This window comes from Egretta garzetta, unplaced genomic scaffold (genome assembly GCF_000687185.1).
Source record: "Egretta garzetta isolate BGI_Z169 unplaced genomic scaffold, ASM68718v1 scaffold435, whole genome shotgun sequence".
NCBI classification, from domain to species: domain Eukaryota; kingdom Metazoa; phylum Chordata; class Aves; order Pelecaniformes; family Ardeidae; genus Egretta; species Egretta garzetta.
The window spans coordinates 530,580-544,127 of record NW_009259691.1 but is presented as its reverse complement, the minus strand read 5'-3'; the positions used below and the strand labels follow the sequence as shown (position 1 = coordinate 544,127).

Here is a 13,548-nt window from a genome sequence, read left to right as displayed (position 1 = left end):
AATAAGTTTTCCAAGTGCCTTTTTTAAAGGTGCAAAAGCTGAAGATATTTTTCATTTGCTATTTAAGGTGCAGGAAAATTACTAATGCCAGATACAACACACAGCGGTCAACCCCCTGCACGTGTAACTGGCTGCATGTTCAAAAACTGTGTGCAAAAGATGGGAGGGAGAGCATGAATAATGTTTTGGGGTGAATGCAGATATGAATGGGGTCAGTTTGAACACACGGAAGGAGAGTTCCAGCCATCTATCACAGGGGAGATAAATACCTTAATATTGGCACTTTATTTTCAACATGAAAATAGAATTGGTGTATATATATTAGTATTTCTTTTTAGGAGACCATAAAAATGGAATACAAGCATTTTGAAATAGTTTGTGAAAAAAAGAAATCCCTTTTTCAGGGTTTTAGACATAGTTTCAATATTATCGATAATGCTACCAATGTTGTCTGGTATGATGTTTTATTTCACTCCCTATTTTTATTACTGAGTTTCTAAAGTTATAAACAAAACAAGGGATGGTCTTCTGTGGTTAACATAAACTGCCATCAATTCTTTGAGATCCATGGTAACTTATGACAATGCCAGTTACAATTATTTATTTTTGTTTTAAAAATCCAAGCGTTATTTTGGGCATGATTTCATACAGTAAATTACAGCCGTAGGTACAAAAGAAAAAGTTCCTTCCTGTGAGGGTCACCATAGCTTCACCTCAAACTTTGGGGGTCTTGCAGAGAACTCAGTAGTTGATTTTGCAGAGCCCTCTGCATGAAGCAACTTTCACTGCCCTCCCCAAAAGGTGTTGGCAAGCATGAAGTAGAGAATTCATTTTAAAAGTAAGGAGGAGTCCATTCCATTCACTCTGGGTAAGATTTTCAAAGTCACTTGTGAAACTTTAGTGGTCTGATTTCCATTAGAAGATAATGAAACCTGATAGTTTTTAAATGCTGCTTCCTGACAATGATTAGTCATCATTATTTTCATGAGTCCTATGAGCAGTAAGTGCCACTTCGTACGCGCTAGTGTGGATACAGGTAATTTAATACTTAAATAATTTAGCAACGTGTACACCTTGACATCTCAGGTGAGACTGTCCCATCAAATGTAGAAGAATCCACCTTTGAGGTGGATAGCTGTCCACTAGGGACTGGAGAGAGTGCTAATTTCTATATTTTAATAAATACTATTGAAAAATATTATTTGTAAAATATAGGCAAGTTTAATGGTCCATGTAGTTAATTCTATATTGGTAGGCAAATAAATATCTAGCTTATTGTATGGAACAGAACTACAACGAATCCATATAAATTTAAAATTTCTAATACAGCAATATTCTGAAAAGTGATAGGTGCATGGTATAGCACCCAACATGACAGATGGCTTTTTAAGGAAAATGGGAGATGACAGTAAAATATGGACTAGATAGCAAAATAAAAGCATTACCTGGAACCTCTTTTCAGCAGCAGGTGGGAAAGAGAAAAGGATTACTTATACAAGTTTTGCTGAAAGCTAGGTGTCAGCGAATTATTCATAAAAAGAATTATAATTGAATTTCTGGTTTGTTTACTCCTTTTTACAAGGGGATTATTCACACCTTCATAGGTTATGTAACTCTATTATTTGTACAGAAAACTCCCATTCACATAAATGGGAATTATGAACATGTGTTGGGATGAGAATATAATTCTTAGGAATGATTCCTACTGTAAACAGTGAAAGAAAGCAGAAGCAGCCCCAAAAACCTCTGAAGTATATCAAGTGGAGTTGGCAAACACAACACCTGAATTGCTCAAAGAAACATTTTGCAGGTTTAACTTTCTGAAATGAGCTGATGGATAGAATGGTCAGCTCACTATTAAAGACAGATGTTCAAGTTCACTCATAAAAATACATTCAGTTTTACTAAAATACAATTATCTCAGCTACGCAAAATGTGTGCACTGCTGATATATACTGGTTTTTTCATGATTATTTAATTCAGTTTATGTTGACTGAAGATATTTTGGCATCTGTTTCACAAATTTGTTGCACTGGATGGGTTTTCTCAGTCACATATGATGAATAATCCTATACTTTGACTAGCAAAAAGTCATTATGAACCATCAGAATATATGTGCATGTACAGATTATTTCCTAAAGTTTGTACTATGCATGGGCACTTTTCATTAATCTGATTAGCAGGTACGCTTTCTTTGTTTTGATTTGTTTTTCTTTTAAGAACTACAAAGCAATTCCACTGCAGCAAAGACACTAGTTATCAGTCTAGTCTACACAATTTAGGCTTATTTACTGTCTGTATCAGATAAAAAAAAAAAATCGTCACTTCTGGACAGGACTAGTTTGTGAATAGTTTGTTAGTTCCCTTCCCATTATGAATACACAGGAATCTAAAATAGGTTATGTATTTTTGCATATGTCCTTACACACACACACACACACAAATCCTCAGGACGAAAAAAAAAGAAAAAAAAGAAAAACAAACCAAAAGCAATTTTGCCAAAATGCCCATTTTTGAATTGCATCTGGGACTGGATGCAGAGCATCTAAAGAATTTTGATTCAAAAGATATAAAACATGGGAATCTTCCCATAAAAGATCTCAGCACGTGGACTGAGTAATGATACGTTTTAAGAAAACAGGATAGTGATGACTATGAGAGACAAACTTTCAGAGGCTTTAGTTGCTTGCAAATCTTTAGTATGGTAAACTTATGGTGAAAAATTAAACCAGAATTTCTGGTTGTTTAGTTTTGAGATCTCTTGGGACAGCCATTCTTATCTAAGGTCCATTAATCACAGCATCCTCCCTTTAACAGTGACAAATAGTGAACACTTCAGGGAGTGTAAGAACAGAATAAGAATGGAGTGATATTCTCCAGATTCTTCTCCCAACCCCCAGTGATCTGCAGTTCAGGGAAGAGCTGAGCCAAAAGCATTTCCCAAATTAACCATCCACGAAGGATTTTTTTTCTAAGCAATCTACCTAGCACAAAAACATACTAGGAAAGAACTTTCAATAAAGGATAGAAACAGTTTTCAAATTTATTTTGTGCTGCTGATTATCCATAAAGCTATTACGCAACCACATCAGACACACTGTAGATATCTTGTCACATAAAAATATTATGTTTTAATATCATTATTCAGAAATTATAAGTAATTCAAACTACAAACATAAGTGCTGCTTCACAGCCAATGCCATTTTCTGTTTTCAATAGAAGTTAAAATAAGTATTCCAATGAAAATGATATATTATGGTAATTTTAATACTAGAGAATGTCGTATCATTAGTAGCGATGGCCTTAAACTACACTGCAAAGCAGACCTTAAACCAAGTGAATCTGAATGAAATACTGAGTTCTAACATCTTTAAGTTTTGCAAAAAAAAAATGTGCCTGAAATTTAAGGTTTCAACATATTTCTATTCAGCATATCAACTTTTATAGCATCTCTTATTTTCCAAAAATACCTGTCCCACTAACTTCTAAATGAAAGCTACAACTAACTCCAACCAACTGTTTGCTGATTTTTTCAAATCATTATATCATGTAATGAAGTAATGCTGATTTAAGACTTGGAAAGAATGTCTCTAAAGCAATCTTTTTTTAATTTCAAAACTTCAAATAAAGTGAAAATTTCTGTATGGGAACCTACAACAGCAATAAAAATAATGGTTTTCAAAAACACAGTCAAGAGCAAGCTGAAATAGCTTTGAAGCTAACACAGTATTACAGATCTTCCATTCACATTTTTCCTTACCGTTCCAAAACAAAGACTGAACACTACCACTGCCTGCCCTTCATTCGCAGCATCAGTGGGCCATATTAGAATGACTTACTGCCAGCTGTATACTTTTACAGCTTGCATCTTTTGGTTATGTGTGCTCTCTAGTACTAGAGCCCATTAATCCAGTTGCTTTTAAATTGTGGGAACTATGCAATGAAAATGCAAATGGTTATGCCTGAAAGCTGGGGCTTGGTGTGCAGCAAACTACTTCCATTCATTATAAATCCTTCTTTACAACATGTATTGTTTTCTTCTTCAACTGTCTCAAATCAGTAGATAAAATAGACCTAAACATTTAAGACTTAAAAAATATTTACCTTATTATTCTCTTTCAAATACTGAATTGCTTAGATAAGAACAAAAAGTTAGAAAAAAAAGTCACAAAAAAGTGGGAAAATAATGATTATCCTGAATGAAAAAATAAAGGTAGTGCTGCCCGTAAGTATGAGTTGATGCAACTCACATCTCAAGTTAATGTGCTAGCCATAAAAATGATTAAGACACAGAAATGTCCATTGCTCCTAGTAAAACTGTGCTCTTATGAAGGGGAAAAACAAGTTGTTTTTTTTAACTTCTGCTATTGCAAGGAAAAAAAAGTAGTTTATGAGCAAAACCAGAAAACTGAGAACAGGACACTACCTCTGTTGGAGAGCAAAAATAATCCTTTGTTCAGATTTGTGTTCTGGGAATTGCATTTACATTTTCAATTAAGGGTCACTGGAAGGAAATGGTTATGCTACACCAAAAGCAGAATCCCATGTTTCATACTTCACAGAGAAGTTACCTACGCACTAGACTGCAGTGTTTTGCAGCCTCTTTTGCTTATTCTCCCTTTCTGACCCTAGGGATTCTTTCATTCCTTTCTTCAGAGCTTTAGCAAAAAGGAATGGCACTGTTTTAACCCACCTGGTAATATGTATTTGAATTTTTGATGAACTAAACAGCCTAAAACTCTGACTTCCTACATCAACCTACAACTTTACAACATAAAAGCTGAGATCAACTTAACCTTTCTAATAATATTAGAATCTAAAGAATTCTGGTGAATCAACTTTTTGGTACCCAGTTGTGCAATTGCTGGCTCCTTGTCCAGGCCATGGTCTCAGACTACAACTCCTGGCCTTGCTGATGTGATTTTGTGAGAAGTAGGAAACAGATGAGATTTCAAGTATGCTTCTTCCTTTAGTGGTCTCATTTAATACTCTGGATACTAAAAGTCATATTCCTTCTATATAGAGGGAACTTCACTACTCAGCTAGGGTTTATGAATTCCACTTGTGCTGTCAGGTACAACCATCTTAAGTAGTAACTACATTTTTGGTATGGTCTTTAAAGTCTTCATACGTAGCTGTAGAGTTCAATTATCTCCATCTTCTCCCAAGGAGAATTAAAGTCTTCCTACATTCAATAGTAAAAGAGGTTCAGATACTTTCTGATACAGAATGTCCTTTATACACAGAGTCAAAATTACTTGAAAAACATTCTTAGAAGCACATTCTACACTGGTGTGTACCTGTGATCCTGAGAATACACAGATTCCAATAGTGTTACTACAAGAAACGTTTCTCTTCTAATGTTTGGCAATCAATATAACAAGCCTACACATAACATGGATGTTATATATATATATACATAACTACACATAACATAACTGCTCAGATGTACTACCTACACTCTGAGCAGTACACCCAAATACCCTGTAAATGAACAAACACAGAAGAAAAGTCTCTGTAAGTTATACATGCTCTGTATAACTTATACAGAAACACTGACTTTACAGATATACTTTTTTTTAAAAGCCTAAAAACAGAATTAATTTGTTAAAGGTTGTTAGTGATATGATCTAAAATTTAGATGATGACAATGGCTTTCTTGATTATGTCAAGTTGTTTGCAGAAGGATACACAGAGATGAACGCAATTCTATCATCGGTCACCACAGGGATGTGATTTTATTGTGGAAACAGGGTCCAGGTAGGTATGAGAGGGGTTCTCCGTTCTTAACCAGTGTAGGTCCAAGTGTCTTGGCAGCTCAGTTTGCAAGTCTGAAGGGTGGCCTACAGCTTAAGAATTTGTTGAGTTACAAATGTATGAGCATGTTTTTGAGTATGCATATATTCTAAATAGAGTGTGTGTAAAACCTCATTACCCAATGCAGGCAGCTAAGCTAGAGACTCTTTGTATCATATTAATGCTATGTGGTCCTAGCAGCTCAGATGTAGTATCAGTGCATTGGTAAAATGCTGCAGCCAAGTCAATAATGCTTTTCTCGTCCCTGAAGCTTTATTAGCTCCAACACAGTGGTGCAGATGTGGTGATACTGCTCATTTCAGGCATCTCCGCAATGTGCTCCCTGCACTTTTTATTCCATGGTGGACTTTTGCACCAACACTGTGATATAGTCTTACCAAGGTCCATAAGCAGTTAGGAGAGCTCTCTGACTTTAGCTACTTAAGTCAAGCTGTTCCTTAGCCACTGCAAAGTATTGAGGAAAAGAGGATGAGATTTGATCACTTCCTCCCAAATATTCTATTTAGCATCCACTCACGTCTATTCAGACTGAGAACTGGGATAATTCTTTGTCCCTCATCCCCTTTCTCCCCATTAACAAGCTACTATTAAATAGTAAAGAGTCAAAGCCTTTGCTTCCATTTCAAAGTATAACTACTTTCCAAAGCAGCTTAAGTTATTAAAATGCGTCTGATCCTGCACTTTGTGTAAATGAACTTACCTCACTACCCCCTGCCTTCATAGGAAGCAAAAGGAAAGGGAAATAAAAATAAAATAAAAATTAGTTTCTATGAAAGTAGACTTACTAAAACATTTACCAATCTTACACAATATTAACTTCAGCAGAACAGAAGTTAAAAAGCATACAGTAACAATATTCTGATTTTATTCTTCACAAAAACATTTCTTTGACATTTTAGGGTCTCAAACCTTTAAACAATGCAGACGATGGAAGCCTTTCAAGAACTTCCATGCATTTTGAATCAGGACATAGTTACCTTACTGCAGAATTAATTTTATTTAATATTTTATTTGAAACTGAAAAACACAACTCACTCAGTTTCCAGAAATAATTACTGAAAGAAATACAAGATGTTTAGAATTTCATTTAAAAATAAAAAAATCTTTAATCACAGCTTTCACTAATGAGACTAAATATAAATCCAAAATGTCAATTGCATATTATTTCTTTTTTGTTTCAACATCAAATGCATCTAATTAATATACAGAAAGACCATTTATCATTTTAAATGCAAGACAGGGAGCCACAGTTTTATATGCAGGCATCCATTCTCTCCTTCAGCAACACAACTTGAAAACAAAAGTTGACACCAAAACTCCCCCAAACATCAGGCTGCATTTCTCAACAAGGGCATCACCAATGTGTCAGCTTCACTGCTGAAAGAGGCATGTGCATTGTAACAGATCTCCTTACATTCCTGCAGGAAGTTTCCAATCTGCTGTTTCTTTATATCCTTACTCCTAATTATACTGTGTTGTGTTTTCCTCACTTCCCTCTCTTTTATGCTAGCATTCCTCAATCACCACTGTATCATGTTAGGAATCCCTCTTTCTTTTTCCCCTCACATGTACTGTCCACATCAGTTTTGCTGACAAGAAACAACAACTTTCAGGGTCCTGTGCTCAGTGGCAAATTCTACAGCAGATTATGTTCTAGTGGTTCTAAATTATTATTCTTATTTCACATCACCTGCTGGTCTTACTCTACTCTTTTCCCTACCCCCTTCTCTTCTAACGCATATGATAGTGAACCAAGCAATACAACTAACACTGCAAAGCAATCAACTTCATTTTCCAAGATTCATTAATAGAAACTGCAGAACCACTGTGGACAGAATTTTTCAAAGAAAGGTAGAAATTATATGGAGACAGAAACAACACAAGGAGAAATTACAGCCAAATTAGTCAGATTAGTCTGTTGGCGAAAACAAAAAAATTGAGAGCTGTCTTTCAATAAAACAATTGCACAGGTTCAAGCCTATAATGCCATCACTAGATACCACTCAGTTTTTAAGTTTCAAAAAGAACATATTATCAAAACAAGCAAATAACTCAATTATCTCAAGAAAATCCCCAAACATAATAATATACATGCATCAGTTGTAGTCTTTTGTGCTCTCTGAAAAAGAGATACAGCCTAGCCCTTAGGCAAGGCTTTTCTTAAGTTGTTTTTTTTTTCCTACACAGAAATACTTCCACTCTTTTTATACATACCCTTTTAAGATGTGTATATATATTCCAATATAATTATGTTTTACTATTAATCGTCTTTTCAGATTGCTTTCTTGGCTAGAATTGTAATTTAGCAATTACCTTTCATCTAAGGTTGGCTCCTTTTGTTGCAGATGAGGCTTAATTCCAAACATTGGTCTAATGTTTGTTGATAAGGCTTTGATGGTGTAATTAATTTCATTTTCCCTCGTCACATCACTGTCATAACCTACGAAAATCAGAGTGAACAGTATAAAAAAAAAATAAGATACCAGGAGACAAAATTAAATCATAATTTGTGCAGCTTTTAACAATGTACTGGACTACAGGAACAGTTATACCATGTATTACTGATAACATAAATACACAACAGAAAGAAAGTAGCTGGGAATAATGAACATTGTTAATAAAAGACATTCTAAGAAAAAAATTCTCTACAATATCTTTGTGGAAAAAACAATTAACAAAGATTCAAGGGACATTCAAAACTACTCCATTTCTGCTTGATTGGCATTAACTCAGGGTCACTAACAAAGGACCTCACTACATGACAACTGCTGTTAAGTTCTGGAAGATTTAGCACCAGGTTGTTCTCAATTGAGAGCAGAAATGGCCTAAAGTTGCATCAGGGGAGGTTTTAATTGGATAGTAGGAGAAAGTTTGTTACTGAAAGAGTGATCAAGCATTGGAACAGGCTGCCCAGAGAGGTGGTGGAGTCACCATCCCTGGAGGTGTTCAAAAAACTTGTAGACGTGGCACTTCAGGACCTGGGTTAGTAGACATGGTGGTGTTGGGTTGATGGTTGGACTTGATGATCTTGGAGGTCTTTTCCAACCTTAATGATTCTATGACTCTAATTTCAGGATCTATCCATTAGGATGGAATCTATAGATCTGCACAGGGTTCCTAAACAATGCTTAGGGACAGCCAGGCACTTCAAGGTGATGATTACTATAGTAAACATGGTAAAAAAACTAAATAGTGACAGGGTCGTTACTTACCCTCCATTTTGTTCAAAGGTAGAGACAACTACTAATGCCAACTTTATGAATAGTTCTTAACTCTAACTGAAATTAATAGGACCTGATGAAAGAGAAACTTCTGTGGAAAAAGATGTCAAAGTCTTTCCTTGTAAAGCTTAACAGACCTCTCTTTTTCCAAACACATAGCTTAAGAGGATTCCGTGTAAAGCACCAGAGCCTAGGGAAGGTTATTGGGCAAAGATGTGCTAACAGGTCACAGGCAAAACAAAAACTCTGAAGATCTCAATTTTTGATTCAGAAAGCTAAAATTGACCACGTCCCCCTGTAGGCAATTAAATTACTTTGCAGATGTAGCTTTCAACATTTTTAAGCAGGAAGTGCATAAAAATTCTTCTCCAATGAATGTTTAATATGCCTCTAATATTTAAAGTGTCTCTTTGGTCATGTAGCATATTTTAGTGAAAACTGAAGTTAATTTATTACACAGAAGTAAGAGTGGCAGTGATAGTTTAAAAATTCCTGAAGACTAAGGGAATTGACAGGGAGGAAAAATTGCACTTGGAAGCAGAGAGAACAAGTTTGGAGGCTCATAAACCCTTGGAATTATAACATGAAAAGAAAAACAGTAAGTATGGCAAAACCAGCAGAAGTTAATTTTATGAAGTGTAATCAACACTTTATAACTATTGATATTATGATCTTGCAATAGATTGTTCCAAATATGAACATCAGTCTACCTCAGTCTACTATGCTTTCATGTTATGGAAACAGATGGTATAACATCAAGATAACACATTATACAGATTTCAACATAATTCCATTAGAATTAGTGCCCAAGTCTAAACTGTGATTAATGTATTTTTCTATAGAGATTTTTAAAAGTTACCTACAATAGGCACTTTTAAAATATTTTTTCATTTACAAGATGTCAAGAGCCTTTTTATATACTCTGACTCAAAGCAGCAAGTCAAATACTTCATTATAATTTTCTTCACAATAGTTCACCAGTCCTTTCTGCAAAAAGAAATTTTACTTAATGTTTTTGAAGCATCTTCACTATTTAAGATTAAAACAATCACATATAAAACTTGATAATTTCTAAATTAGCAGTTTTCCATTAACAAAGGTTTATTGAGATAGCATAATCCAGCTAGTTTTATAAATCATTACTGACCTCCATCTTCTTCAGAATCTAGATCAGACTCTTCACTGTCACACTGCCTGCTATCCCGATGACCTTCCATCTCATAAGTCCACAGCATTAAAGAGGTGTCTGCTCCTCCAACAGTGACCAACAAACTGTCATCATAGGTCCAACGGACATTTGTTACATGGGTACTGTGAGCAACATACCTCTTAAATTTTCCAAACTTTCCCTAAGAAGGGAGAAGAAAAGGCACAGATCAAATTTAACCAGTCTGCTAGATAGAACTGAGTTGCCAGTGCACAACAACATGTTCTTAACTTCTTTACAATTTATGCTTCAGCTGTTTTGCATTTGTATGTGTCACATGATTTGCCAAGTTCCTCTCCTATAGTAACTTCATGAAATGTTAACCGTAATTCCACACCAAGCATGCAAGAATTTGTTTATAAATGGATTCCAGCAATAAACACTGGATCATTTTTCTTGAGAAAATAATCTAACAGATTAAGAATAAAATGCACATAGACTATTTTGGGTCAATACTTGTGCATTGTTACCACCCCTAGCATGGCAAAATATTCAAAACTGAATACATACTTACTGATAAGTACACAGGAAAACTAGAAAGGTTCTAGAAGAGCAGTAAAAATATAATGTGCTTCTGGAATGGCTTTTCTATGATGCATGATTAAATAATATTAAAGCTCTTCATCTTAGAGAAAAATGACTGAGGTTGGACAGAATGAAGGTCTATAAAATCATGAGTGAAATGAAGGTGAGGAAGAAGTGTTCATTGTCTTCCAAAACAAGAGTTTAAGAGACTAAAAATGACACTGATAGAAACCACACCAAGGATATTAATGCCTAAGATATTATTAGACAGTGCCTGTTCCATTCCCATTCTTACAGTTTTTCCTCTGCATTTGCCACTCTCACTACATGAAATGGCTCTTTAGTCTGACCTGGAATGGCCATTCTTATTAACTGAAAGTTTAATGCATTGCAGATTACAGTCCGATATTGAATGGCCTCTTAGATCATAAGGACAAAAGTATAAAAGCACCATTTTGTTCTTGAGTGATGAATTTTTACAGTTTTGAAAAGGCAGTTTTATTAATCCATCTCCTCCATGAAAGTTACTTACTTTAGCAGGGTATCGAAACAGTTTCACAAATCCGAAATCATCTCCCGTGGCTAATACTTTACTATCACTAGTGAGGCATGAAGTAGTTACATCTGTGACTTCACCAATTATTGGCCAGATTCCTTCGCAGCAAGAGCCCAAAACACTTGTCCATGATGCCCAGCCAATCTTTTCTACCTACAAAAACAACCTGTTTGAGACAGAGCATGCTTCTTCCCAGACAGTTTTCTTCCACATCTGATTTCAAGAAAAAGCCCTTGCACTGAAAGATACATCACTTCTAAAAGATAGTATTTTAACATATTAACCACTTACTTTGTGACTATTCAGGATTTCATTTGAGACCCTTAATTTTACCTCTATTAACTTCCAGTTCCAAACCCTCTAGAAATATTTAAAATATTTTGACCTTACCTGCCCATCCAGGCTAGAGAAAACAAATTACGTTTTTCAACACTGCCTTTCAATCTCATAGAAAATATTATTTGGAAACTATCCATTTCCACCCTCTGACCTATGACAACACTCTGTGTCTGAGAAAACAAATCAATATTATAGCTACAATACACTACACTTGCCTATGTATATTATGTATACTGCATCGCATTGTTATGTAAAGATAAGATATGAGGTCTTCCACAGCAAGGTTAGGGCTAGTAATCTGCAATAGGTTTTCAAAGGTGTTTAGGTACCAAAAAGAGGTATACAGAAGTCCAGCGAGACTTTCATGAGTGCATAAGTCAGCCAAATGTCCATTTCTTAACAGAAGACACAAATGTGGTATGCCCTATTGTCATGGTTTAACCCCAGCTGGCAACTAAGTACCACACAGCCACTCGGTCACCTCCCTCCCTCCCTCCCAGTGGGATGGGGAGAGAATTGGAAGGGCAAAAGTAAGAAAACTCATGGGTTGATATAAGAACAGTTTAATAATTAAACTAAACTAAAATATAATAATAACTATAATGATAATAATGATAAATTGTAGTGAAAAGGAAAAAAACCAACAACAAACACAAAAAAGGAACAAAACCCAGGAAAAAAAATAAAGTGATGGAACCACTCACCACCTGCCAACCAACACCCAGCCCATCCCTGAGCAGCGATCGCTGCCACCGGCCAACTCCCCCCAGTTTATATACTAAGCATGATGTCATATGGTGTGGAGTATACCCTTTAATACCCCTTTGGGCAGTTGGGGTTATCTGTCCTGGCTGTGCCCCCTCCCAGCTTCTTCTGCACCTGGCAGAGCAGGGGAAGCTGGAAAGTCTTTGACCGGTGTAAGCACTGCTCAGCAACAACTAAAACATCAGTGTGTTATCAACATTCTTCCAGCACTAAATCCAAAACACAGCACTGTGCCAGCTGCTAGGAAGAAAATTAAAATTAACTCTATCCCAGCCAAAACCAAGACACCTATGTATTTTATCATTTTGATTACATTATCTAATTGAACAGGCTGCAAAAAAGGATAAAGGACAGCAAATGCCTAAACAGAACAAGTTAAGAAGGCAGTCTATTTCCTCACCTCCAAACTAGGAATTGTCTGTTTTTTCCCACGAGGAGCTTCAAAAAACAACTGTTCTTTAGCACCAGTGTTGACTTGCAGGAGCTTCCCTATAAAGCATATTACATATTTTATATTAACATTAAATAAAAGATTCCATTTTACACACACACAAAAAAGATAAAGGTTATTTTGAAATTTTTGTTGCTAACAGCATTACACAAATTACTTGTTTCCATTGGAAAAAGTTGCAAATATAAACAGTGGATCTAGAAGTATGGGCTTCTGAAGATCTGAGTCTTTTGACCCCTTAAATTCACAGTCCTCCTTTTAATGACCTTTCATAGCAAGGTTACTACAATGTATAAGAAATTGTCATATAAAAACCATGTATGACTCCTCTTAATTGAAGCTTATTGGGAATAAACAAGTATGGGATAGCACAAACACTTCCTAATGAATGGTTTCAGCAGACCAAAGCAGATGCTGTCTTTGCACACATTTGCTTGCTTTCTACAACTCTTAAAAAACCACAAGGAATCTAAACAGATTTTAAGGCAGACCTATACCACGCCAATGCTTTAGGCCTAACTGCGTAGAACAGATTATTGCCTTCCTCTTCTCTTTGAAAACCATAATGATGCATCCTTTTTCTCTGCTGTTTATGGTTGTCACATCAGATGGCAGGCAAAACGTATTGGGTCTAATTCAGAGCTTTTTTGTGACAACTGCTGACCAG

General features: G+C 35.6%; 1 protein-coding gene across 1 annotated transcript in view; it reads right to left on the bottom strand.

The window, feature by feature from the left end:
* Positions 1-13,548, bottom strand: part of EML5 (EMAP like 5) — a 100,211-nt gene that overhangs the window by 25,743 nt on the left and 60,920 nt on the right. Inside the window, exons 24-29 of the mRNA XM_035894266.1 lie at positions 12,831-12,919; positions 11,303-11,479; positions 10,186-10,387; positions 8,131-8,257; positions 6,518-6,532; positions 1,446-1,454 (exon numbers count right to left, since the gene is read on the bottom strand). Of these exons, the coding sequence (XP_035750159.1) occupies positions 1,446-1,454; positions 6,518-6,532; positions 8,131-8,257; positions 10,186-10,387; positions 11,303-11,479; positions 12,831-12,919 (619 nt within the window). The remainder of the gene's footprint in view (positions 1-1,445; positions 1,455-6,517; positions 6,533-8,130; positions 8,258-10,185; positions 10,388-11,302; positions 11,480-12,830; positions 12,920-13,548) is intronic.